General features: G+C 53.7%; 1 protein-coding gene across 5 annotated transcripts in view; it reads left to right on the forward strand.

The window, feature by feature from the left end:
* The window catches only part of TMCC2 (transmembrane and coiled-coil domain family 2), a 41988-nt gene that overhangs the window by 9005 nt on the left and 5627 nt on the right, over positions 1-27356 (forward strand). For 2 of the 5 annotated variants that reach the window (XM_047753480.1, XM_047753481.1), the window contains exon 2: positions 5576-6106. In XM_047753480.1, coding sequence (XP_047609436.1) covers positions 5576-6106 — 531 coding nt within the window. Of the gene's footprint in view, positions 1-5575; positions 6107-18848; positions 19038-19814; positions 20013-27013; positions 27293-27356 lie in introns of those variants that run through there. The other 3 variants (XM_047753482.1, XM_047753484.1, XM_047753483.1) reach the window with 3 other exon arrangements.

Below are 27356 nucleotides of genomic sequence, written 5' to 3' on the forward strand. Positions count from 1 at the left end.
CTCACCGAGGAGTCCATCCATAAGCAGGTGAAAAGTTGGATAACAGTTTGAGAGAGCCATGTCACAAGGCAGAAAGAACATGATTAATTGCAAGATGAGTGCTGTAGATAATGAGCTCTCTGGAGTTCAGAGCAGGGTGGTGAGATTACTGCAGACTGGTGTGGTCAGAGAGGGCTGTGTGGAGGGGGAGGCGGTGAAGGGCGAGGGAGATGAGAAGAGGCAGAGAGGGGGCATACCATGCAGGTAACTTTAATCAAAAGCTTTTATGGGAGTTCCCATTGTGGCTCAGTGGTAATGAACCTGATTAGTATCCATGAGGACATGGGTGCCATCCCTGGCCTTGCTCAGTGGGTTAAGGATCCAGCATTGCTATGAGCTGTGGTGTAGGTGGCAGACATGGCTTGGATCCTGCATTGCTGTGGCTGTGGTGTAGGTTGCAGATGCGGCTCAGATCCTGTGTTGCTCTGGCTGTGCCGTAGACTGGCAGCTGTAGCTGCAATTCAACCCCCGGCCTGGGAACTTCCATATGCCACAGGTGCGGCCCTAAAAAGACAAAAAAATACCCCCAAACCCAAACTTTTATGCCATTGTTTGTTAAGCCGATTCTGTGTGAAGACCCATTGCATGAGGTCACCTTGCCTGGCTTGCACTGGTTCCAGGCAGCACTCTCTAAGCCTGGAACGAGGAATTAAAGTAAAATTGAGTGTGGGGAAATCATTTGCCCCTGAGCTGAGATCTGTTTTTTAATGTCAGCTGTGATGCTGGGAAGAGAAGAAGGATTCTGAAAATCTTTTATCACCTTGTTTCTAAGAGAAACAGTGGCAGCTGCTCACTCTTTTCCATCCTTGTGTCCGTCAAACCTGGGGTGACAATTCCTCTCCAGCTCCAACCCCAGGCTCTCGGCCCAAGGCTTCTCAAGGGCAATTGGAAACTTCTGCCATATACTCTGTATCTCGAGAGTAGGACTCTGTGGGTTTTTACAGCAATTAGCTCCCTAATGCTGGCCCTGTTTCCATAGAGACCCTATAAATAGAGGAACGTTGGCGACCCAGGCTTGCTAAGGCTCATGGTGACCCAGTCACCCCACTGAACCCTCCCAGCCCAACCCGTGCTGGGGCAGAGGGAGTTTCAAACCCAGGTGGGAGGAGGGCATGTGCAGGTGGCTGCCAGGTGGGATGATTAGCTATAGGGTAGTGTCACTTTTGAAGACCCTTTCTGCTTTCATGGGGGTTGTGAAGAACACGGGGCCTTGGAGGAATTGGAAGCTGCTTTTGGCTATTTTTAACCAGATGGTGCCAAAGTCACTGTGCCCCGAAGCATTTTCCTTTTGACCTCATGCAGCTGTGTTGGCAGTTTTTGGGGCAGACTTCCCCTTTGGGGGACCCACACCCAGGGAGGAAAACGGATGAAGCCTAACTGTTCAGAGACCACAGCCTTCTCAGGAAGGATCTTTCGGAAACATCTAGTCCACCCTTTCTCTCTGAGCGGATGACACCCCAAGGGGCTGGGGCCCTTCCTGCCCTTAACGATAGTGGTTGCAGAGACAGCGGTTCCTCTCCCCAGGTGTGGGCTCCTGGGCCCGGGATGCGCTCCATTGTGGCCTCTGGGCCATTGTGGGACAGCCCTTGCTCTTCCTCGTGGCTCAGGAGAGCTGTTTGTGTCCCACCTCTAAGTCCAGCTCTCTTGCCCTAATACGGGGCTTTCGCTTGGCCACCAAAATGGTTTCTGGCAGCTGGGAAAAAGCAATAGTCAGGGTGGAGAAGCAAGTGACATTTCGTAGCTGGAACCTGTTAGTCAGAGCAGGTGGCGCTTTCTGTTGCGTTGGTGGCTAAGTTCCCTCAAGCTAGTCACCATGGTTTTCCTCATTTCCAAAACTTGTGGCTGGTTCTGTGTATGCGCTGGTTTTTTTTTTTTTTTTTTTACACTTAACCATGTTATGTCAAAACTCCTTAACTCTCTCCTCTCCGACAGACAGAGGTGGCCTCACCTGTGTGTCGTCCTGCTTTCTTGCTGTGCCCCTTGTAAGAGAGGAAAAACCTCTTTATTTAGAGCAACCTCCTTCCATTATTCTTTTTTTTTTTTTGTCTTTTTGCCTTTTCTAGGGCCGCTCCTGCAGCATATGGAGGTTCCCAGGCTAGGGGTCCAGTCGGAGCTGTAGCCACCGGCCTACACCAGAGCCACAGCAACGCGGGATCCAAGCCGCATCTGCAACCTACACCACAGCTCATGGCAACGCCGCATCTTTAACCCACCGAGCAAGGCCAGGGACCGAACCCGCAACCTCATGGTTCCTAGTCGGATACGTTAACCACTGCGCCACGATGGGAACTCCACCTCCTTCCATTATTCTTTGACTACGTGTTTGTTCTTTTCCCTCATCCCTGCCGTAGACTTTATTAGCAGATTCCTCAGTGCTGCTGGGGCAAAGGTCTTGGGGTCACCCTGGCTTTCCTTCACCTGCAGAACGTATGGAAAAGTAGGAAAGGGAGACCCACACTGCCTGCAAGTTTTGCCCAAGTCCTAGAAGATGGCAGGGGAAGACCCACCACTGCAGTTCAGGGGATGGAACTCCCCTGAGACCCAGGCATTTTTGTTTGGTTTTGATCCTGCCTGTGATATGGTTCTGGGACACGTGTAAATACTGTTATCTGCTTTAGTCTCGGAATCGGTGTGTGAGCCAGTGAAGGGAAATTAGACTAGAAGTTGGAGGTTCATCTTGTGACTCGGACGAGCCCTTAACTGTGCTGGGCTTCAGGGTCTCTTCCTCTGCAAAACAGAGACACCTACGCTCTGTCACATCTCACCTCCTAAGGTCAAGCTAGGATGACAGCGTATATTGGAAAGCACTTTAAGAAGTGCTGCTGTGCGATATGAAAAATAAATTGACCAGGGATTTTAGGATTCAAAGCACTATGGCAGATAGTGGTGGCTGCTGTCCCCAGCGCCTGCCCCCTTCTCCTGGGGCTCAGGGAGAGGAAATAAATGCCTCAGGACTCCGGTGACATCTTTTGCAGGGAACTCTGTATCTGAGTGAATGGGGAAGCAGGGCCTCAGTGTTGGGGTGCTGGGGGAGGGGTGGTGGAGAGAGGAGAAAGAGACCTGGAATAAAATGCTAGAAGGACAACTTGTAATATGTTATGTGACCATTTGGCAGCAATTGCTGTGCAAATGCCAGAGTCTGCTGGCCCTATCCATGAAGCCTGGAGGAAGGTGTCCTGGCCTGTCCCTGGTGCAGGGGCCCCGGGTTCTGGCCATTTCCAAGTCTGGTGGAGTGTACTCAGCTCTGTCTGGCCTGCCTTGGATGCGGTGGTTTTATCCTGAGCAGATTCAGTGGGGCTCCAGGCCCTGCCTCAGGCTGGTGCTGTGGAACCTAACATCTCCAGGGCTGCCCCTGGATTACATTTTTTTTTTTTTTGCTTTTTAGGGCCGCTCTTGCGGCACATGGAGGTTCCCAGGCCAGTGGCTGAATCAAAGCTGCAGCCGCCAGCCCCACACCACAGCCACAGCAATGCAGGATCCGAGCCATGTCCATGACCCACACCACAGCCCATGGCATTACCAGATCCCCAACTCCCTGAGCGAGGCCAAAGACTGAACCCACATCCCCACGGACCCTAATCGGTTTGCCAACCGCTGAGCCACAAAGGGAACTGCCCGGATTACATTCTTGAGAAGGAGTGGCGGTCGCCTTAAGGTCCTCACCTAAAGATGGAAATGTTGCCACAGTTGCTTTTATTGGTTTCCGAGAAAATCAAGTGAGATGATGCAGGAAAAGAAGCACTAAACGGTTAGTGCACAGTGAGCTGTGATGATATAACTTATCTAGTCTGTAAAATGGGTGATATAAGGGCCCCACTTACTTTGAAGATTGTGCGGCGACTCAAATGAGGTGAAAAATGACACTCTTCCAGTTTGACACAAATCCACCATAGTGTGCTTGGTTATTGACATCCAAGTAAGGGCAGCTGTCTGCCTAAGCCATGCTGAGGTGTAAAGTGACAATGAGTGTGGGGTTAGCGAATTTGGAAGATCTGAAGATGGTTTTTGGTTTGATGTCTGTGTAGTTCAAGTTTTCTGCTCCGTAAGTTTGTATCAAGAACAAAAGAAAGGAGTTCCCAGTGTGGCGCAACAGGTAACGAACCCAACTAACGTCCATGAGGATGTGGGTTTGATCCCTGGCCTTCCTTAATAGGTTAAGGATCCGGCATTGCCGCAAGCTGTGGCTTGGATCTGGCATTGCTGTGGCTGTGGCACAGGAGGCAGCTGCAGCTCCATTCCACCTACCCTGGAAATTTCCATATGCTGCAGGTGTGGCCCTAAAAAAGAAAGGTGAAAATGAATAGCTGGTTCTCATATGTATGCTAAAGTGGTCTCAGTACTGACTGCACTACGAGGGATGGCCATAGAAGTAGTTTATTTACTTTTTTACATTCACCAGTTTACTATTCAGGATACAGATGAAGAGGTGTGTGTGGTGAGGTTCAGAAGGGTCTTGAGTGCAAGGGTTTCTGTGACTCAGGAACACTCGGATGTGCACCCTCTTGACATATGGAAGTATTCACCAACCCAGTAGCTTCAGTCCAACTTATTTTATTGCTATATCAGGAATGAGATTGGCTATATAAATAAGAAGAAATTATCCTGGAGTTGTATGGATAAAGACAGACTTGTTTTTTTCATGAACCAGGAATCCCAGGGTAGGTAGGCATTCATAGCTGGTTTGGTGACTCCATGGGACCATCAGTGCCCAGGCCTGTCCCTGTGTGCAGGAGCTCATCATCATGCCACTTACCCTGCAGTTGCAAGATGGTTGCTGCATCTCCAGCCATTACCTCCACATTCCAGGTGGGAAGAAGTAAGAAGGGCCATTACCTTTATTAGGAAAACACACGTGTTCCCAGAAACACCCACTTTGCTTTTCATTGGCCAAAACTGTATTCTGTGGCTACTCCCAGACACAAGGGAGTCTAATGAGGCAAGAATTTTTAGCATGGTGCCCTAAGGGCTTGCAATTTAGTAGGAAAGAAAGGAAAATAGATATTGGGCAGATAATTAATAATATATGCAGCAACAGTATAAGCTGATTGTGTGACCCTGCTTTTCCCAGGGAGTGTTGCCATGAGGCATCTTTGGAATTGGATGTCTGGGGGTCCAAAAGAGCATCTTGAAGAAGGACCTAAGTTAGAAGGAAGCAGGGACTAGGGGGTAGAGGGAGAATCAGGCCAGAGGGATAAACCTCATGAGCCAAGTGCTGCCTCTATGTGCCCCTGAGCCCCAGACTGTAGCCATGAGGCTATCATGACCAGTAATCTTGGACCCGTGTGTGTGGGTTGGGAATGTCCTGTGGGAAGCCATACAGGTACATTTCTTTATGAATGAGAGGAACGGGTCTGGGTTGCCACTTTTTTGCAAAGTGACCTTGTGCGGATGACAGGACATTCATAGGGGACTTCCGGATTCAGAGGGCTGTAGGAGCTATACTGGTATCCCAAGAACAGACCCCCTCACCTCTGCCTCCAACTAACGAGGCATTTGAGAACTTTCCATTCACCGTTCTTCATCTTTCCCCCTTAAGAAAATCCAGCAGCTCTCAGAGGGCTCCATGTTTGGCCACGGCTTGAAGCACCTGTTCCACAGCCGCCGCCGGTCTCGGGAGAGGGAGCATCAGACGTCTCAGGATTCCCAGCAGCAGCATCAGCAGGGCATGTCCGACCATGACTCCCCGGACGAGAAGGAGCGCTCCCCGGAGATGCACCGCGTCTCCTACGCAGTGTCCCTGCACGACCTGCCCGCCAGGCCCACCGCCTTCAACCGCGTGCTGCAGCAGATCCGCTCCCGGCCCTCCATCAAGCGGGGCGCAAGCCTGCATAGCAGCAGTGGGGGCGGCGGCAGCGGGGGCAGCAGCCGGCGCACCAAGAGCAGCTCCCTGGAGCCCCAGCGCGGCAGCCCCCACCTCCTGCGCAAGGCCCCCCAGGACAGCAGCCTGGCCGCCATCCTGCACCAGCACCAGTGCCGCCCCCGCTCCTCTTCCACCACCGACACGGCCCTGCTGCTGGCTGACGGTGGCAACCTCTTGGCCGAGGAGGCGGAGGGTCTCGGTGACAAGGTGAGGCGGGACCGGAAGAGGCCTTCCGGGTGGGGGCTACTCAGAGGCAGGAACCCCTTGCTAAGGGGCCTCCAGCCTGGGGGTGCGGTCACCCTGCTGCCTGCAGAGCTGTCTGTCTGATTGAAGGTGCCAGCGATAGAACTAAGCCAAAAGCAGGATATGATCCCCAGATGGCTGATATTTGTTTGTTTAGGGATTTGTTTTTCAAAATTATCTTTCTTTCAGGCTGATAACTAATTTTGGTTTGTTTTCCTTAAATAAGCTCTCAAGAGGCAGTAAAGGCAGTGGTTGTGAGCACAGACTAGTGTCAGCCCTGGTCCTGCCACTTACTGCCTGAGTCTCTGAAATTTTTTTGTCCTTCAGTTTCCCCAGTTGAAAATGGACGTGATCATAGGAGAGTTACTGTAGGATTCAGTGGGTTCATATATATCAGATACTTGGAATGGAACATGGCATAGTATCATTTTTCGTCTTTTTTTTTTTTTTTTTTTTTTTTTAGGGCTGCACCCGTGGCATGTGGAGGTTCCCAGGCTAGGGGTCTCATCGGAGCTGTTGCTGCCTGCCTACGCCACAGCCACAGCAACGCCAGATCCGAGCTGCGTCTGCGACCTACACCACAGCTCACGGCAGCGCTGGATCCTTAACCCACTGAGCAAGGCCGGGGATCAAACCCTCATCCTCATGGTTCCTAGTCAGATTCGTTTCTGCTGCGCCATGGCGGGAACTCCCCATAGTATCATTTTTATTATTACCAACCAAAGAAGATAGAGGAGGAATCCACAGAGGGTTGTTTGGTGAGGAGAAAATCTAGTTCAGTACTTTCTGAATTTCTATATTCATTCTTTTATTCATGTAATAATCATATCTTGCATACTTGTTATGTGCTGTAAGAACAAACAAGCCAGAGGTGACATCCTCACGGAGCTCAGTGAACAGAAGGGAGGCAGATGGATGAACGAACAGGATGGGGCGATAAGGCTGTGTTAGAGGCCATGGGAGCTTGTTGGCAAAGACCTTCTGGAGGAAGCCATTGAGCTGAATCTTGAAGAAGGAATATAATTTAACCAGGGAAGAACTGGCAGGAGCGGTGGGGGAGGAAGCGTGTAGTGTGTACAAAAGCCAGCTAGCTGATGCCGGGGACTACCAGGGGTTCGTGGTGGTTGGAGCATCCAGCACTTTTCTGGACTGATAGGTAAGCAGAGGTTAGATCACAAAAGGCCTTACCATGTTAATTCTGGAATAGGGTGAAGTTTTCAATGGGAGTTAGGCAGGAAAATGGCAGGAGGAGGTCCCTTTGGATCTCAGTGTAGACAGTAGATTAGGAAGGGGGACAGGAGTGGAGTCAAAGAAACCATTATCGGAGCTGTTGCTGGGGTGTCCAGGCTGCAGCGGTAAGGATGGAAAGGTAGAGACAAATTTGGAAGACCTTTGGCAGTTCGCACCCATCGTACAGGGAGAGAAAGTGGACGTGGAAATGAAGGAAGAAGAGGAGAAGAGGATTCTAGGGTTTCTGGGCTTAGCCAGTTTAGGAACGGGACATCTCTAGTTGAGGAAACACAGGAGAAGGAGCATGTTTGGGGAGGAAAGTGGTGAGTTCACTTTTGCACATGTTGAGGTGCAGGTGCCTCTGGGAACTCCCCATCTAAAGAACACCCATTGGGAGTTCTTGCTGTGGTCTAACAGGATCGTTGGGTGTGCTGGGACACAGGTTCCATCCCCAGCCCGGCACAGTGGGTTATGGCTCCGGCACTGCTGCAACTGCCGCTTCGGTGGCAAGTGGGACTCAGAGCTGATCCCTGGCCCAGGAACTCCATGTGCCTGCAGGGTAGCCAAAAAAGAGAGAGAGAGAAAAAAAAAAAGGAACACCAACTGGCGGTTGGGTTCATGGAAGAGAAGTCTGAGCTTGGGGCTCCTGCTCTGGGAGCCAGCATGGAACTTGATATCCTGGGGGTGTGTGAGACCCTTGAAGGGCAGGTGCTGAGTGGGAAGGAGGCCAAGACAGAGTTATTGTGTGAGGGACAGAGTCGCCAGTTCTGTAGGAGTGAACCCGGAGAGAGACGATGCTGGAGCATAAGGAGAAAGGCGTTTGATGAAGGAGGAAGTACGCAACCGAGTGAAATGGGGCAGCAGTGACAGGTCAGATCTAGGTTGGGGAATGTACCTAGACAGTTGTTGGTAACCGTGGCAAGAAAGCAGTTTCCATAGATTGAGGAGGTGGTGGAAGTGGAGGGCCAGCTCCTCTAGGGAGAAGGAGGCCACTATTGGTCAATGAAGCCTAGTTTTCTTTCTTTCTTTCTTTTTTTTTTTTTTTTTTTGCTTTTTAGGGCCACACCTGCGGCATATGGAGGTTCCCAGGCTGAGGTCGAATCGGAGCTATAGCTGCCGGCCTATGCCACAGCCACAGCAATGACAGATCCGAGCTGTGTCTGCGACCTACACCACAGCTCACGGCAACGCTGGATCTTTAACCCACGGAGTGAGGCCAGGGGTTGAACCTGAGTCCTAATGGCTGTCAGTCAGATTCGTTTCCACAGAGCCATGATGGGAACTTCTTCATTAGTTGTTAAAAGAAGGACAGGAAGGGCTGCCCATCCCTGGTAGGCCAGGAACAGGGCTTTTGACTTTATTGCAGTGAGCTGAGAAGTCATTAGGTTTTGTACAGATGAGCAGCACCCTGTAAGAAGACCACCCTGGCTGCTGTGTGCAAGGGACCGGGGCGTGAGCAGGGAGTCCGGCTTGGTAGCTGTTGGAAGCCTCCAGGGGTGAGGGGACAGGGGCTTGCTGCAGGATAGGAATGGAGGAAGTGACTGGATTTGCTTCAGAGATCAAACCGCAAAGGTTCCTGATGGCCGCGGGGCATGACTGAAAGGGCAGAGATGGCTCACATGTTTCTGACCTGGCAGCCGGAGAGAAGAAATGGACATGAACTGAGTCGGGGAAGACAGCAAATGGACCAGCTCTCTGCGGAGCTGTGGGGGCAGGAATCAGAGCTAATCTTTGGACGTGTTACATTTGAGATGGCTGTTAAACATCCGTGTGGAAATGCCAAAGAGGCAGTCGGATGTTGGAGTCTGGAGAGAGACTCGGGCTGGAGGCAGACACTTGGGGGTTGTCAGCATATTTCAAATGATGGTACTGGACCGTCTGCAAACATGGATTCAACAGCAGGGACGTTTGTGCCAAGAGTGAGATCTAGATGTGTCGGCTAAAAGGGAAGCTGTTGCTGTGGCTGTGATGTAGGCCAGCAGCTGTAGCTCCGATTCGACCTCAGCCTGGGAACCTCCATATGCTGCAGGTGTGGCCCCCAAAAGCAAAAAAAAAAAGAATGGAAACCAGGCTTCACTGACCAATAGTGGCCTCCTTCTTCCTAGAGGAGCTGGCCCTCCACTTCCACCACCTCCTCAATCTATGGAAACTGCTTTCTTGCCACGGTTACCAACAACTGTCTAGGTACATTCCCCAACCTAGATCTGACCTGTCACTGCTGCCCCATTTCACTCCTTGCTTCCTGTTTAGCCAACACATCCAGATCTTACTCTTGGCACAAACGTCCCTGTGGTGGGGGGAAGGGAGACCCGCAGGGGCCAGCAGGATGCACCAAGTGGTTCAGCCCTTAGTGAGCAAGTATTTTGCCTGCAGCAGCTGCCAGGCCTGCCTCTCAGTGCTGAGTCAATGGGTACTTTTTAAAAATCAAATTAGAACAGTCCTGTCAAGTCAGGGTCTCGAGTCCTACAGCCGTTTTATGAGGAGGGAACTTTGGTCCAAGCATTTGGAGCAGGGCACTGTTGGAGGCTGCGGAGGGGTTGCTGATGTTTGCGGACTGGAAATGCAGGGAGCTGGGGAGCAGGGGTGGCGGCAGGGCTGGAGGGGGGAGCATCAGCTGGGGAGCTTCTCCATGAATTTTGTGTTTGGTCTTCACATGGCCCCCAAGATATCTGGGAAGCAGGCAACATTCTGTTCTTGTCGCTGGTGGAAGACCAGGGCTGGAGACTCTTGGGTGAGCTGACAGGGTAGGGGTGGGGGGATTCCCTGGGGTCGAGGTGGGAATGGGGGAGATGGTTATTTCTGTGACTGCGTTATATCCTTATTTAGAACTTTCATCTTTCCAACGCTTTGTCATATGTGTTGCTTGGTTAGTCCTAATATCCCTGTGAAGTTGTCAGAGCGGATAATATTAACTCCATTTTACAGATGAGCAGACTGAGGCCTAGAGGAGTCAGGAGGCCACTTGCCTGAGGGCACACACCTAGTTCATGGCAGAGAGAAGACTAGCCCTGCTGTTTCTAGCAGGTGCACAAGACTAAACTGAGATCCCCGAAACCACCAGGGACCATTTCATGCAATACCCATGATGAGCTGGTTACTTTAGCCTGAGGATGGTGACTTTATCTCTTTACCATTTTCTCTTCCACTGTACAACCTTCCTGACCTGGTGCTGTCCCTCTAGGGGTGGGCGTGGTCCTGGGGGAATGTGTCCATGTCCCAAGGAAAGGGGTCTTCCAGTCATCCATAAACCCTGCTCAGTCAGCTGATTCCCGCAGACCCAGAGGCAGTTGACTGGTGTGAGAAGCTGGTGATGGTTCCACCCTGGGCTCTGGGCATGAATAGAAGGGATTCTTTTCTTTCTAGTAAACACAGCCCCACATGGTCTCTGCAAGCTCCCTGGTGATTACTAGCGTCTATTTTTAATTCATAAGCCTCCCCCACTCCCCACACCCCTTGCCATTGTTCCAACTCAGCAGCTGGCTTTCGGGCCAGAGCTGGCCCTGTCAGGGGTTGAGTTACCCAAACACCCTGGAGGCAGCTGAGGTTCCTCAGCTGTCTTTTGAGGCTCCCCTCAGCCCCTCCCTAAGAAAGGAGGGGACCTGGAGCCACACGCACTGGGAGCCGGGGTGCAGCAGAGGGGCAGAGTGGAGTTCCCGGTCCCAGGAAGCAGGTCAGCCTTGCTGATGTCGTCTGCAGGTCATCAGAGCCACTTAGCATCTTAAATGATTCCCCTTTCAAAACGAAAACAGATTGTCCTCTCAGACTCGCCATTTCTGCTTTCTGCTGTTTGTGTGACTCCGAGCAAGCCAATCACTAAAATGGAAAAATAAAGGCATCATTATTGGAGCCCTGGGGCATGGGGAGGTGAAGAGAGAATGAAGGGGAGGTCTGAGGTCCCCATTTGTGTGTGGCCTTAACCTCTGGAACCCCAGGTCCTGGAGGCTGCAGCAGGAACCGCTGGTTATGTGCAGTAGCAGTGGAGTTGGGCTGCCTGGTTCCTTGGCAGATAAGTCCATCCACCTCCCCCAGCTACCCCCACCCCATTTCTCTCTTTCGCTGAGCAGCAGTTCCTAGAAAACATAGCGAACTCTCAGGAAAATGGAATAACTCTTCTATCCTGCCTTGAGGACCTGCTCCCAGCTATCAGGGAGTGGATCAGCTGCAGGGGTCGAGGCTCCTATTCTCTTGCTCCCACCTTTGGCTTGGTCAAGGCTTCCCTCTCGGCCTTGGTTGCAACCTCTCCCCAGGGTCGCCGCATTTAGAAGGCTGGAGGGTCTTGGGAGAGGGAGAGCACAGGAGTGCTGGGTTCAGAGGCCCCCTGACCTCTGCCAGCTGGTCCCCCTGAGGATGAGGTGCAGCATGGGTGGGGGATGGGAGCCCAGCTCACAGAGGGTGACCGGAGCCCTGGGAGACCTTAGCCACAGGCCAACTAAGGCTTTGCTGCCCCCTGGCTTTGCACCTGGCAGGCAGGGTGGGAGAGAGGACCCGGTGCTGTGGGCGGGCGAGCAGAGAGGTTAGAGGTGACGTCATGCTGGATGCTGCCTCGTGGCCTCGCAGAGGTGTTATCTGTTGGCCCCAGATGCCAAGACCTGGGGCGATAGCTCATCACCTAAACCAGAGCAGACTCTGGACGGCCTGTCCTGTCCACTCCTCCACCAGATTTATTCAACAACAAGATTTCTTCTCTGCCCTGGCATAAATAAGCACCCCTGTTTACTCCAAGGGATGGCACATGAGGGCCGCTCTTAGCTCCAGGCTCTTGCCAAGAAGACGAATCTTGGCAGAGGTTGTTGAGGGGCCTGGTTTATTTATGTCTGGGAGGTGGGTGGGGCCCTCTCTGCCGAGAGGTTTGCCAACAGGTCCCCTTGGCACCTGCAGGAGGCTGGCCCATTCATCTGTGAGGCCTCCTGTTGTGTCTGAGCTTTTATAGGCCAGGTTCTATGAGAGGCTGACAGAGCCTTGCCCAGCTGGGCCCTCTGGCCTGTCCACACAGACGCATCCAGCTTCAGAGTTGCATTATACTCTGCTCGAGGGTGCTCGGGTCTGTGCCAGCCTGAATTCACACCCCGTCGCTGGGAAGGACAACTGCTGTCTCTGTTCACCTCCTCCACCCTGTCGTCCCCTCTTCCCTTCCGTCTTCCTCTCTGTGTGCAAAGCCCTCTTGGGCAGAGGGGTAGTCAGGAGGGCCTCCCAAGGCGGTGCCCACACTGTCAGCCGCTCGCCAGGCCAAGGCAGGGCAGCTCTGTACTTTGCTGGAAACCTCTTCCCCCCATCTCAGTGATTAAAAGTCCCTGTTTCCCAGGACCTCCCCACAACAGTATATCTGTGGTACTGGTGAGTGAAGAAATTCTTCCTTGGTGTTCCCATCGTGGTGCAGGGGAAAGGAATCCCACTAGGAACCATGAGGTTGCAGGTTCGATCCCTGGCCTCGCTCAGTAGGTTAAGGATCTGGTGTTACCCTGAACTTTGTGAAGCTTGCACACATGGCTTGGATCCTGCATTGCTGTGGCTGTGATGCAGGCTGACAGCTGTAGCTCCGATTCGACCCTTAGCCTGGGAACCTCCATAGGCCACTGGCGCGGCCTTGAAAAGCAAAAAAAAAAAAAAAAAAAAGAAAAGAAATTCTTCCTTTAGTCTGATTGGAGTTCCTCATGTGCAGATGGAGCCGCCTTGCCTCTTAGGGGTTCTGTCTAGTTAGATGAGGGGCCAAAAAATGAGGACTCCCCCTTACCTAAAGCTCTGACACCAGGGATCATAAGTAGCAGCAGCCTCTTGACTTTAGAACAGGATTTTGGACTCAGTTGCTCCAGCAGGCAGTAAGGCCTGTGGAATTAGCCCTTTTTCACCTCTCCCCTGCCCCCAACATCCATGACCTTATTATTATTATTATTTTGTCTGTGCCTGTACCATGTGGAAGTTCCCAGGCCAGGGACTGAACCTGTGCCAGTGCCAACACCAGATCCTTAACCTGCTGAGCCACCAGGGAACTCCCATGACTTTCTCTTTAGATAGAGCATGCCCAGTGGTCTCCAGATTAGCTCTGGCTTCTGGGAGTACAAAATCCCCCTTGGTACAGGGCGTGAAGTTAGATAATGTCCAGGTTACCTAGCAAGACCTGATGTCATGCCTACTCAACCCACCTGGCTCTAGGCACGGGCCCAAACTAGCAGGAGACCCTGGGGCCCTCTGCAGCCTGGGGGTAAGATGCTGCCAGCCCAGACGTGGTGGGAGATGCCAGGCAGGCCCCTAGCCTTCCCCCCCAGGAGCCTCGGTCCCAGCCCCCCAGACACGCCCCAGCGGAAGGTGTACTCCAGCTTTGGGTGCCAGCCCCCCAAACCAGGGCTGATAAGAGGAGCTCTCTGTCATCAGTTGAGGGGCTGGCGCTGGCGATGCAAGTGTGGGTCCTGGGAGCTGGCATTGGTCTCCCCAGCCACCAGGCACATTCCTTTCTGGATCTACCACATAAGATGCGAAATGTGACCCTGGTCCCCTCTGGTGCCAGATGAGGCAATGGAAATACAGTATCAGTTACCCGATTCCTGCTCTGCCTCTTCTTTCTTTTCATAGGTGCAGTTTGGGCTTTTTCTCTTTCTGCGCCCCGGGGCAGAGGACGCTGAAATCGGAGCCACAATGAGCGTGCACACCCGCTGCTTTCTTTCTAGGCTCCTAGGGACCCCAGGGCTCCCCTGAGCTGCAGTGGGAGCTGGAGGCAGTGAGTGGAGTTCTGGGGGACAGTACCCTTCTCTGACCTCCCCGCTGTCTCCAGTGACAGGCGCTGGGGTGTGGCAAACAGCTTGTCTGGCTGTTCTTTGCCTCCTGACTCCTCGCGCCGCCCGGCCCCTGCGCCCCCAGCCTGCAAAGGCTGCCTCTGCTGACCTTGCTTCTTTTGTCTCCTTGACCTTCCTCCGAGTCTGGATTTGGGGGGCGTGCTCACTGCATCCTTTTCTACCTCTTCGGATACCCCATCACCGGGACCCCAGAGCTGGGCCAGTATCTGTAGCTCATGAATAATTCAGCCTGCTTATTAGACGCTAAATCAGATCCTAAGTGATACTGTGACCAGGAGGCCTCCTTTGGGTGGCCCGAAAGGCAAACCCTGCCCTGGAAAGAAGAGTGCTCTCTGTGATGTTAACTTCGTTGTATAAGGTTTCTTCACTGCCTGAGCAGACAGCTTCAGACCCAAATATTATCTGGGCACCATGCCTGTCTCCTGGCTCCTCAAGGGTTTGGGGTATGATGGGCACCACCCCCCCGACTATGCTGGCCATGGCTGGGGCCTTTGACATGTCCCTTTGAGCCTTCCTGACTCCGACACCCAGTTGAACAGCATGCTGCACTTTGCAGACAGCTTTCACGTACATTTCTTCTTGAATCACATCAGCTCACAGCAAGCTCTGAGCCCTTGAGTCAGCAGGATGCCCCAAGAGTGCTATGTTTCAGCTTTTAGAAAGGAATCATCCTAACTTATTCTTGGCAGATCGGGTGGGGTGGAGAGTGCTCTGCTTCCTAAAAACTGCCCCTGAAGGAGATGCTGCTTCCTCTCTGGGTCACTTTCTCCTGGACCTATCCCCGGTGTCCCTTCTCCCAGGGAAATAGAAGGCATGGTTTGTTCCTTTTTTTCTACCTGCCTGGCACCAATTTTGATTATCCTAGAAGTGACCTAGGTGAGTGGTCCTCTCCACGGCTCGGCGTCTGGCTCATGTCTATGCCCGAGAAGGACTCTGTAACAGGAGTGCCCGTGACAGTAGATGGGCAAAGGACCTGGGGGCGTAAGGGGTGACCTCCCCCTTCCCTGGAAGCCGCTGAAAGGTGGAGCGGTGTGTGCACGCCCCCCCTGGCTCTCTCCATGCTGGCTTCACCTGTCTGATTTCCTTCCTTCCTTCCTTCCTTCTTTCTTCCTCTTTTTGCTCTTTATGGCCACACCTGCGCCATATGGAGGTTCCCAGGCTAGGGGTCCAATCAGAGCTACAGCTGCCAGCCTACCCCACAGCCACAGCCACACAGGTTCGAGCCGCATCTTCAACCTACACCACAGCTCACGGCAGTGCCGGATCCTTAACCCACTGAGTGAGGCCAGGGATCGAACCCGCATCCTCATGGATACTGGTTGGGTTCATTACTGCTGAGCCACAATGGGCACACTCCCTCTGTCTGCTTTTCCAACCTCTGCACATGCTCCCAGGAAACGTGCCCACCTGGGTTGCTCTAGTTCATCCTGAAGAAGGTGAACGTTCCTCTTGCATGTCCCAGAGGGGCTCTTTGGTGACAGACGTTTCTAAGAAAGGGCACCTGCTGGCTGGCTCAAAGAGTGGGTGCCAGGGGAAGGATCTCTGAGTGCTGACCACTTCCCAAACCCCTGTTTCCGAGAGGTGAGCTTAGAGCAGCTGCCAGCCTTTTATGGGGCACTTGTAACTGCGAGATTTTCACTGCACATTTGGAACCTGAGGTTTTTTCTTTTCTTTTTCTTTTTTTTTTTTTTTGTAAGGCCTCACCTTGTATTGGAAGCTACTAAATTTAGCTGCTTTTCAGCGTTAGTCTTTGCTCCTAAAGCCTATGACTTCTCAGCTTTCCCACCCTTCAGAATGTGTGCGTGGCTTGTGCTTTTTTTTCCCAAGAGAAAGAAAAATAAGTCGGAAGAGTTTTTGAGTGTGGTGGGGCAGGGAGGGGGGAACCCAAGGAATAATAACAAGAGCAAAGGGAGGGACAAAAAATTTCATATTTAAGCGTATTACAAATTGTTACCTTTAGAATGGGTAAGCGCTGAGGTCCTGCTGTACAGCACAGGGAACTCTCTCCAGTCTCTGGGGATAAACCATGATGGAAGATAATATACAGAAGGGAATGTATTTATGTGTGCAACTGGGTCACGTTGCTGTACAGCAGAACTTGGGGAGTTCCCGTCGTGGCGCAGTGGTTAACGAATCCGACTAGGAACCATGAGGGTGCGGGTTCGGTCCCTGCCCTTGCTCAGTGGGTTAACGATCCGGTGTTGCCATGAGCTGTGGTATAGGTTGTAGACACGGCTCGGATCCTGCGTTGCTGTGGCTCTGGCATAGGCTGGCAGCAGCAGCTCTGATTAGACCCCTAGCCTGGGAACCTCCATATGCCACTGGAGCGGCCCAAGAAATGGCAAAAAGACAAAAAAAAAAAAGAGAACTTGGCACAACATTGTAAATCCACTATACTTCAGTAAAACTTAAAAAAAAAGTGAGAAAAAAGAGTATTAAAGAAAGAAGGGACATTGCGTGAAAGCGAGGGAAAGAGGAAGAAAAAACTTAACTAAGGGGAAGCTAGGGGAAGAGGGCTGAGACCCGCTGGCCGTGCCTAGGGTCTTGCATACACGACCTGGGCTTCCCTCCAGGGTCCTCTTCCAGGACAGCTAGAGCCCATCTGTCACCCTGGCCTCAGGCTGACTTGAAAGAGCAGAAAGAGTGAGGCCCAAGACGCCTGCCCCAGCTCAGATGGGGCCTGTCCCTGCCAGGCTAGCAAGGAGGTGGCAAGGTGGCCAAGATTTAACTGAAAGTCCACTGGGTGGCCATGACCCAGCAGCACCCTCTCTCTGCACAAGGACAGTTGCTGGGTGGCTCAAGAGCCTGTTGCTTTTGTGCCGTGTCCTCCTGCCACTCAGCGTTGCTCCATGTGTAGCCATTTGGAGCTCTGTCTATCCGAGAGAAAATGGTGTGTGTGTGTGTGTGCGTATGCGTGTGCGCGCGCACGCACGTGCACACACGCGCAGGCTGTACGTGCACATGTGAAGGAGCTTCAGGACTAGTCATTGATTTCAGTAAAACCTACGCTACATCAGGCATTTTTACTCATTTGATCCTCACTGCAGCCCTGGGGAATAATGATCATAGGAACAATTTTGCAGCTAAGGGAGCTGAGACTGGGCTGCAGAGCATCTCTAGGACTCAGCTCATCTACCTTCTCCTCTGTCTCCCGAGGCTGTGGGTCTCATTCCTAAGGCTGCCCCCTCCAGGCTGCTGCTCTGTGGGTGCCTCCACTTCCTCTAGCGGTTGTGAAGACACACGCACCAGGCCTGTCACCAGGCCCGTCGAGGCTGCATTGCTAGCGAGTGGCAGGGTGAGGATTTATAGCAGGCCTTCTGACCCAGGCCTTCTGCCGCACCACTGAAAGCATAGCCAGTGCCCGGGAGCGAGGTGACTTCCTGTGACACATTCTCCTCCCCCCAGGGCTTTCCGGGTGACACCCCCCTCCAGTACCTCCCCATGCCCTTGTGGAAAATGAGCCTTGCTGTCTTGACCAAGGTCACTCAGCAAGGGTGGAGCTGAGACCCAGATCCGGTCACTGTGGCTCCTGGGGCCCCCACCCCCAGAACGTGAAGCTCTGCATCCTTGGCAGATTTGGGAACTTGTCAGACTTGGAAAGACAAGAACAGACTCCAGGGTGGGGGGAAACTTCTGTCCTGCTGGCGTGCGTGGCAGACGCCCTCCTGGTTCCTGTGGGTCCCTTTTCTCCTGCAGGACTGGTTCACCCTGAGCTCTATCTGCCTTTTTCCTGCTCTTCAGTTATTGTCCTGATGGGAGGGGAGCTGCATCTTCCCTTTCGGGAGATGCCAGGCACTGTGTTGGCAGTGATCCTCCTCAGGGTCTAATGGTGGTGCAGAGGCCTTGAAGGAACCTCTTGCTGGTGCTTCTGAGCCTTTATGGTCCTAGGAAGAGAGAGGGAAAGCTTGTGCGATGTCTCGAGGGTCCCAGGGCTCAGCTCACTCAGCCTCCTCCTCGCCCCTGCGTCCCTGTTGCCACCGTCTTCTCTCTCCCCCTGCCCCTGTTTTGCTTGTAGGGAGAGCTTGCCCATCTGAGCTTGGTGGAGCCTAGAAAGGAGGGGGCGGAGGAGGGATGTCTTGAGTGTGCAAAGACCAGGGTGCCTCCATGGCTGCCTAGGACAGACCACAGCAGATGGACTGCCTTCTGTCGCAGCTCAATGAGATAGAGCAGGCAGTCACTCCACAGCCATGCCTACTAGAGAGGGCCAGTCTTATGCACAATGAAGGGTCTGGATAAGTTAAGATCTGATCCCTGCCTTCCTAGAGGCAGTAAGACCTGAGACTTGTTTATGCAAGAGGAACAGTGCACAGGGCCCGAACCACAGAAGGGAGGTCATCTATAGACACGGGGAGCTGCCACTCCTGACCCCATGTGCCCCTGATTGCACGTGCTTGAAATTGCCAGAAATTGGGACCTGTGTCATGTGATCTTCCTGGGCTCCTGTCCTCACACACCCCAAGTCATCAGCCACCATAAATGTTTGTAAAGTTTCCACGAGCCTGGGGTGTGGGGATTCCTGATCTTGGTGTTTTGGCTGAGGTGCCCTGGCATTGGGCCCTAGAGATAGCACTGGACCCTTATCTCTCTGCACCTTCTTGAACTTGGGGCCGCCCCGTCAGCATGATCCACATCAACACTTAGTATTTAAGCCCTGAGCCCCTTGCCAGGCTCAAGTGGGTGCAGATCTGCGACGTCTTTGACTGTGGGAAGCTGCCATTAGAGAGACCCCGTGGGGAGCCCTGAACTCTGCCGGCCACCCTGGCGTCCTTCTCATAGCTTGTCTTTCTCGACTGTGGCCCTCTGGCCCCCTCTGCTGGCCGCTCACAGGATTTCTTGCCAGGATGTTCAAGATGAAGTCCAAGGAGGAAGAGACTGCTGTGAGTGCCATCCACGTTTTATCTTGTGTGTTTTGGCCTGGGCAGTCCTGGGGGAGGAGGAGGGCGGGCAGTGGGAAGCAAAAGCTAGAGGGGAAGTAGCTACAGTGGTGTCCAGAGCAGAGAGTGCATTTCTAGGATCTTAGAGGAGAGGAAGTTCCCTGCTTAGGCTGGCTGCTGTCTGGTTCCTCCTGGAGGTTATCAGAGTAGGAAGGATGCCTTGGGAGCGATGGTGCCTTCAGCCAGTGGGCAGGGCAGCAGGGGACTCCAGGCTGAGCTGCCTGTATGAAGGACTGCCATGGAGCAGTCGGGGCTCCAGCCCTTTAGGTTTTGAAGCGCTCCCCTCCATCCTGGAAGCCTGGCTAGGAGGCCCACTTCCATCCTCAGGCTTTAAGAGTCCATGGGATTGTTCCTGTTTGTGAGAGGGGCTTCTGATGGTTAGAGGCGTTTGTGCGTGTGCATGAGGGGAGGGGAGGGGCATAGCATCTGTCCGGGTGGGTGAAAGTTGCAGGCGCATGTGTTGCCATGTGCTCCCCGCCCCCCCACCCCAGGCAGGAGTTGTCGCCTGTCACACCCTGGTGACCTCATGCCCATTTGGACTCACAGTGGCAACAGCTCGACTTGGGGATGGGCAGAGTGGAGGTGGGGGCCACCTCGTCAGGGCTTGGTCCGCCCGCTCGGTGGTGATCCTCCCTTTCTCCTCCCAGATGGGAATGAGCAGCCGTGAGCCCCGGGGGAGGGGGAATCTCCCTGAGCAATCCGCCCCTAATCCCCACGCTGGGCCTCAGACTGGAGATGGCGGCTGCAGAGCCCGGGGGTTCAGGTGCACCTGCTCGCAGACCCCGGCTTTCCTTGGCAAGCCCAGTGCTGCCCAGGGACTGTGACCCTGGGAGTCTGGCACAGCCTGCAGAAAGTTGGGGCCTCAGAGCCCCTGGCACCCCATTGCCAGCACGGCTTCGGGAACCGGTACCCACGCAGGTGAGGCCCTCATGAGGGTGGGGTCGTGGGGTGGAAGGAGGCCATTTCTGCAGTTTGTCAGCGGGCCGTGCTCCTCTCCTGCTCTGTCGGAGGGAGGCCCCCTCTCCTGTCCTCTCTCCATTGCAGAGCTGGGAGAGGGAGGAGGGGTGAGTACCAGGCCTCCAGGCTTTTTCGGCTGAGGGCTGCTGGGACGATCCCTGGGGTTGGGAGGGGGGACCTCCAGAAACCAGTGACCAGGCGTCACTCCACTTGCAGCCAGAGACACTGAAGTTAAGTGGAAAGGGTGTTCCTGGTTGTGGTCGCCCCTGCCGAGGCAGAACCAGTGACAGGGATGAGAGAATCAGTGAGCACGACCCCCAGTGGACAGTGGGAGGGTCCGGAAGGAGCAAAGTGTTGGGCGCAGCGCTTGGAGCTTTCAGAGCATTTGGAGGATGGAGAATGGAGGAGGCCCCGAGGTGGAGGGCAGGGGGGTTCCAGCCAGGAGTGTGGGTGTGGGGAGGCAAAGGGGACTGCAGGACATTTGTGTGGACAAAAGGGCATTGTTCTCTGCAGGGCAGGGAATGAGGCGGCTGAGCGGAGGGTGTGGTTTTGACCAGAATCAAGGGGTGGACCGAACAGAAAGGACTGGAATCTGAGGGCTGGATGAGAGGAGGGTCGTCCTGCCAGGAAGGGTCACCCTTAGGATCAGGATGGGAGGAAGCACCTGCCAGCTGTGGGGGAGGCTGATTGAAGCCTCCACCCAGGGTCAGGCTGCCTGGAGATCGCAGGTGCTGCATGAATGGATGCATGAGTGAGGTTCCTTGTCTGTATGGACTCTGCACCCTGCAGTCCCTTATAGCAGCGTGAAATTCCTTGGAAAGCCACTGAGGGCACCCTTAGGAAAGGGGTGCAGCACCAAGAGCCAGATGCCTCACACGTCTGCCCTTGGATCCCTTGTGTGGTGGCTGGGGCAGGAGTTTTTCACCCCCGTCTTCCCCACTGAACAGACCTGGGGGCATGTATTCCTCCATGTGTATCCTTTAAGCATCTGCCTCCCTGCCCTCTGGAGAAAAGCCACTTAGGCTCCCAGGCACCGGTGGAACCCCTGGGTGGACAGGTACCTTCCCCTCCCCCTCCTGGCTTGGATTGGCCATGACGATGTCCCCACTGCTGATGCCGTGTGGCTTCATAGTGCCTGCATGTCCCCTCCAGGAAGGGAAAGAGCCAGGTGCAGCCCAGCAGGCTGTGCCTCTGATTTGCTATAAGGACGAAGGGTTGGAATAGTCTTCCCAGCCTGCTTTGGCCAGAATGTCAGGTTGGTGCCGGAGATGTCAGGTTGCCAGCGTCATCATGGGGTCCACACCGCCTCTTGGGCAGAGGTATTTTAGCTGGCCGTGGCTATTCCTCTCTGTCCTGTCCCGGCTTACCTCCCATGCCCTCAGAGAGCCAGCAGAAGAGAGGAACCTGTATGTTCCACATCCTGAGATGGGTGCTCCAATCAGAGTCACGAGGCCAGAATCAGCAGATGGAAGCACCTCTGCTGAGTCACCCAGGCCTGACAGCCCTGTCATGCTCTCCTGCAGGGCCCTTAGCCACTGCTGCCCAGGCCCTGCTTGGGGCAGCACCCTGCGTGGACCTCGGCCCGCCTGGCCAGACTCACAGACAAGGCTAGGTTGACACCTGACTCCATTGCCTTCAGGCCACTTGTCCCAGGATGACAGGGCTGCCCTGCTCTCCTAAGGGAAAACATAAGAACCCCAAAGCTCTCTTCTTTCCTATTTTTTTTTTGTCTTTTTGCCTTTTCTAGGGCCGCTCCCATGGCATATGGAGGTTTCCAGGCTAGGGGGTCCAGTCGGAGCTGTAGCCACCGGCCTACACCAGAGCCACAGCAACGCCGGATCCTTAACCCACTGACCAAGGCCAGGGATCTAACCCACAACCTCATGGTTCCTAGTCGGATTCCTTAACCACTGAACCACGACGGGAACTCTGTCCTCTTTTTTTTTTTTTTCCTAAGAGTGACTTTAGTGCTGGCTTTCCAACTCCTGAGCGGGTAGCTAGGACAGGAAGGCCCCATCTTCTGTGTCCGCCTGCTCTGGGGACCTGGGCAGGAACATTGTGTCAATGTAGGAGGGGGCTGCTTGTCCCTGGGGAAGGGGAGTCACAGGCTGAGCGCCCTGTGTGGTCTCTTGGGGGCCTGGGAGCACAGGTGTGGAGCGCACAGTGCTTGCAAGTGTGATCGTTGACAGGGTCCATCTTGCAGAATGTTTAATATATTGGCACTGTGGCTAGAGGAACAGAACCGCATACGCTTCACAGTTTGCATGGCTAGTGCCCCTCCCCTCCCTGCAGAGGAGTTCCCTGTCAGCCTGGACGCTTCTGTCCTGATAGTCTTCTCAGGGACCCAGGCTGCTGGGCTAGGGTGAGAGGAAGAGCCGTGTCCCGTGTCCGGGCGGGGTTGACATGAGGATATGAGGTCAGGCCCTGGAGGAGTTGGGAGCCAGGCCGGGAGCCCTTTTACTGGCAGAGAGCCTAATCCGGCTTCACTCGGAGCTGCTGGAAGCGGGGAAGGAGGAGAGTCTGAGGGACTGCGGGGCCTCTTGCAGGGGGTGCTCCCAGGGGTGTGTGGACTGTGGGTGGGGCTAACTGGAGCAGAGGCACCAATAGGGAAGTTGGGCCCCAGACACTTCAGATAGCATCCCAGCTCTGGCTCTTCCAGAATGTTCATCAGTACATGTTGGACCCCGGTCTCTGTGTGGAACAGTGTCTGTGACCTCAGCCCTGGTTGATAGGCACCCGGAGCAGAGTCATGGCCTCCCTTGGGTGTGTAGGGATTGCAGAAGAAGCATGGCCCATGCTCCGTGGTTCTCCTCTTAGAACTTGCCCACCTGTGCTCAGGTGTTCATCCTGGGCTCGGGTACCTGTGAGGTGAGGAGGCCATGGTGCTGGTAGCTGGGTATAGATGGAGTTCCCATTGTGGCACAGTGAAAATGAATCCGACTAGGAACCATGAAGTTGCAGGTTCGATCCCTGGCCTCACTTAGTGGGTTAAGGATCCGGCGTTGCCGTGAGCTGTGGTGTAAGTCAAAGATGTGGCTTGGATCTGGCATTGCTGTGGCTGTGGTGTAGGCCAGCGGCTGCAGCTCTGATTCAACCCTTAGCCCGGGAACCTCCATATGTCATAGGTGCGGCCCTAAAAAGACAAAAAAAAAAAGATGGCTGGTGGCCTGGGCCATGTGAGGCTCTGTGACAGTGCTGAAAGAGGAGCGGTGATGCCTGTGTAACCCACCCACTGCCATGCTCCAGGCTGGGGGGCCTGGGAGTTTTCACCTGCTGGTGACCGGTAGTTCAGTGACCTGTATTGCTCCTCTTTTTAGTCGCCTAGCACAGGGGTTGGGAGTGAGTCAGAGGTTCTGCTATATCAAAAACAGGACCATAACAGGAAGGACCCAGATGCCCTCCTGTAGATCAACTCTGTAGTGGGATGTTAGTTGGCCCTGCAGCCCCAACAGGCAGGTTGGGGACCCTGGCCTGCCACACCCAGGTTGTGCACCTGTCACCTCTGTCTAGTTCCAGAGCATTTTCCTCAGCCCCAAAGGAAACCTGTATCCATAAGCAGTCACTCCCATCTCTCCCTTCCCTAGCCCCTGGCAACCGCTGATCTGCTTTCAATCTCTAGGAATTTAACTATTCTGGACATTTCATATAAATGCAGTCATCGCGTATGTGACTTTTAGTATCTGTGTTCTTTTACCTAGTGTTATGTTCTTAAGGTTCATCCGTGTTTGTAGCATTTATCAGTGCTTCACTCCTTTTCTGGCCAAATAATATTCCATTGTGTGAATATATCCATTTTGCTTACCCACGCATGGATCAGTGGACATTTGAGTTGTGCCCGCTTTTCGGCTCTTGTAAATGGTGCTGCCATGAACGTATATGTTCAAGTGCTTGTTTAAACACCCCTTTTCAGTTCTCTGGGGATACACCTAGGAGTGGCGTTCCTGGATCACATGGTAAATCTATGTTTAAATTTTGAGGAACCACCAAACTGTTTTCTGCAGTGGATGCACCATTTTATATACCTACCAGCAACGTATGAGGAGTCTAATTTCCCCACATCCTTGCCAACACTTGTTATTTTCCTCTTTCCTTTGTATTTCTTTTTTTGGGGGGGCTGCCCCTTGGCATATGGAGTTCTTGGGCCAGGGATCAGATTCGAGCTGCAGCTGCAATCTATGCTGCAGTTGCAGCAACACCAGATCCTCCATCAACTGTGCCCTGCTGGGGATTGAACCTGTGTCCCAGCGCTGCAGAGACGCTACTGATCCCATTGCACCACAGTGGGAACTATTTTCTTTTTTAAATGATAGCCATCCTAGCAGGTGTGAAGTGTTAATTACTTTGATTTGGTTTTGAGCACCTGCTGATACCCTGTACTATGATCATTGCCTTCGTTGTCTCATTTCATCCCCTGACCAGTCCAACCCACTCAGGTGGGTAGAATCACCCTCTTTTCCTAGATGAGAAAATTGAGTCCCAGAAAAGTTAATGACACATCCAGGGGAACATGCCTGGTAATTGACAAAGTGGCAGAGCCAGGGTTGTTTTTTTGTTTGTTTGTTTGTTTGTTTGTTTTTGCTTTTTTAGGGCCACACTTGCAGCATATGGAGGTTCCCAGGCTAGGGGTTCAATTGGCGCTACAACTCCCAGCCTACACCACAGCCACAGCAACATCACATTCGAGCTGCGACTGTGATCTACACCACAGCTCAGGGCAACGCCAGATCCTCAGCCCACTGAGTGAGGCCAGCGATCGAACCCACAACCTCATGGTTCCTAGTCGGATTCGTTTCTGCCGCACCACGACGGGAACTCCAGAGCCAGGGTTCTGAATCGGTGTGTGCCTCCACACTTAGTGCCCTTCCTGTTGCCCCGAGTGGGCCCTGTATCCTGTCTCATTGCTCTTCTTCTTCTTTGATTTTTTTGTGGGCAAATCCCTTCCTCCTCATGCTCTGCTTGTTTCATCCCCCATGACAGCTTTCTCATCTTTTTCTTCTCATGCTCTAATTTTCCTTCCTTTGTTGAAGCCTAATCCCTCTTTGTACCTCTGCCTGTCTGTCCAGAGCCTCCTTGGCTGTCTTTCCCTGGTCACCCTGTCTCCCTTTAGTTCTAACAGGGTATAACATCCTTGCGGGGGGTGGGGGGCTGTGTCTAGGGAGGGGAGGGGTGGATCCCCTCTTCCTCCCTGAGGGAGGAGAACCAAATGGGATGTTCTGGGACCAGAGGTGACCAGATGCTCTAAGCACTGTAGACCTCAGTGGAGGGGCAGGAAGGAGCTGGGTCCTGTCGCAGGACGCCCGGGCTCCAGTCTGGGCTCCAGGGCCAAGAAGAGGGGTGGGAGGTGAGGAAGGGGCTGGGACCCCAGCCCACCACCAGGCCCAGCTGGTTTTCCCAGAGTGTCTGTTTTCTCATCTGTGGGGATTTCACAGCCAGCTTCAACTCTGCTTTTCCATTTGTAAGCTAGACAGCTGCCAAATCAAGGGGCGAAAGGCTCCAAGCTGCCAGTTTGGAGCCAGGATGGGAAGGGAGTTTTCTGTTTTACACTTTCTCATAGTCCAAAGCACTTGTGATTCCCAGCCATTTCCTGTTCGTGTTTCAATAGCCCCTCCCACACCCTCCAAGCCCCTCCCACACTCTCCAAGCCCCTCCCACACCCTCCAAGCCCCTCCCACTCCTCCAAGTGGGCAGGACTCGCCCTCCTCCTTATAATGATGAACCCTCCTCCTAGGGAAACATCAGGCAGTGGAGGCAGCCAGATCCCAACTCATTTTCTGGATATTCTTTCCCCCGCGAAGAGAGCAGAAAGGAGGGAAAGTGTTGAATCTCTCTGGAAAGCACAGAGAACTGACCCTTATAAGAGGGTCAGTTCTTTAATGTTAAAAGCCATGTGTTGCCAATAGAATTTGATTTTGTCTAGTTCAGTATCTGTATCACAGCATCAACATTGAGTCAACTTGCTGGTATACTCTTTTAAATAAACTTCATTTCCTCCATCGTGTGGGAAAAACAAAAAAGTGCTGCCAGAAGCAGACAGCGTCTGTGGGTGCCTCTGTGCGCCCTGGGCTGGGCCAAGTGCTCACATGACGTCATCTTGTGTAACCCTCACCAAAGGCCCGAGAGTAGATATGATGATCCTCACTTTATAGGGGGGACCACCGAGGTTCAGGACAGTTGAGAGATGGGCTCTTTGCCGTCACCGCAGGGAACAGTGCAGGAGGAAGGTGTTTAACGGCAGGATGCAGTTTGAAGTCCCGCTGGTGTGACAGCTAGACCTTGGGACAGGTCGTTAAGGGAGACCGTGGCATTGGCTCCTCTGGTATACAAGGTCCCAAAGGTATGCACACCCAGTGGGAGGGCTTGGGGACATGAGCGGAGACCCAATGCACGTGTCAGAGGAAAGTCCCAACTTCGGGGGGGATGGAAAAGGGTGGTGTCTCCAGCATCCCCAGTGGAACCGTGACCTGAAAAGACTGAAGAGGAAGCCCACAGAGGAGCCCCCCTCCCCTGGATCCTGTGTTTGGCAGGGCTGTTGTTTTTAATAGTGTTTTCCACTAACTTTGTACCTCGGCAGAAATGGAGCCCGGTGACTTCTGCCTGTAATTGGCACGGGCCGTTTCCGGTGCGTGAACCAGGGCCACTTTCTTTGTATTTTAGCTCCCTGCCCCCACTCCCCCCCCCCTCCATCCACATAAAGAGCAAATGATCAGACCTGGCTGTACTGGGATGTGCTGTGTGTAAAAATACGTGGGGTTCAGCCATTTCCTGCTGCTTCTGTTGTTGCATAGTGATAAGACACCGGGGACTCGGCTGTGGACAGAGCGATCTTGTGAGAGGCCGAGGGGGTCTGGCCCTGAAAGAGTGGGGCTCCAGGCCCGCCTGCTTTCAGCCCATCTTTCCTATCTTCTGTGACCTTTCCTTCCTCTCCCTCCCTGCCCCCCATCCTCTCTGGGTCCCTGCTCCTTTCTTTGTGCCTCCCTGATGCACTCGGGAAGCTGGTCTGCCAGCCTGCCCACGCGGAAAAGGCGCCCTCCTCTCCTTTCTGCACATTCACTCGCTTCCACGCTGGGCAGCTGGTACCCCCAGGTCCCCAGCCTGGGCCTGCTTCCCTTGGCCTATGGGTTACTTCTGGGGCTAGAACCCTGGGGGCGGGGGGTGTTCCTTTCCTGGTTCAGGGGGACTGGGCAGGGCTGGGCGCTCCCACCGTCATGAAGAGGTTGCTGACGATTCCAGAGAGCTGGAAGGTAATGGCAGGGCCGGGAGAGGTGTCAGCAGGGGTGGGGCGGTCCGCTGGGCTGCAGTGGGGCA

Source organism: Phacochoerus africanus, chromosome 11 (genome assembly GCF_016906955.1).
Source record: "Phacochoerus africanus isolate WHEZ1 chromosome 11, ROS_Pafr_v1, whole genome shotgun sequence".
Taxonomy (NCBI): domain Eukaryota; kingdom Metazoa; phylum Chordata; class Mammalia; order Artiodactyla; family Suidae; genus Phacochoerus; species Phacochoerus africanus.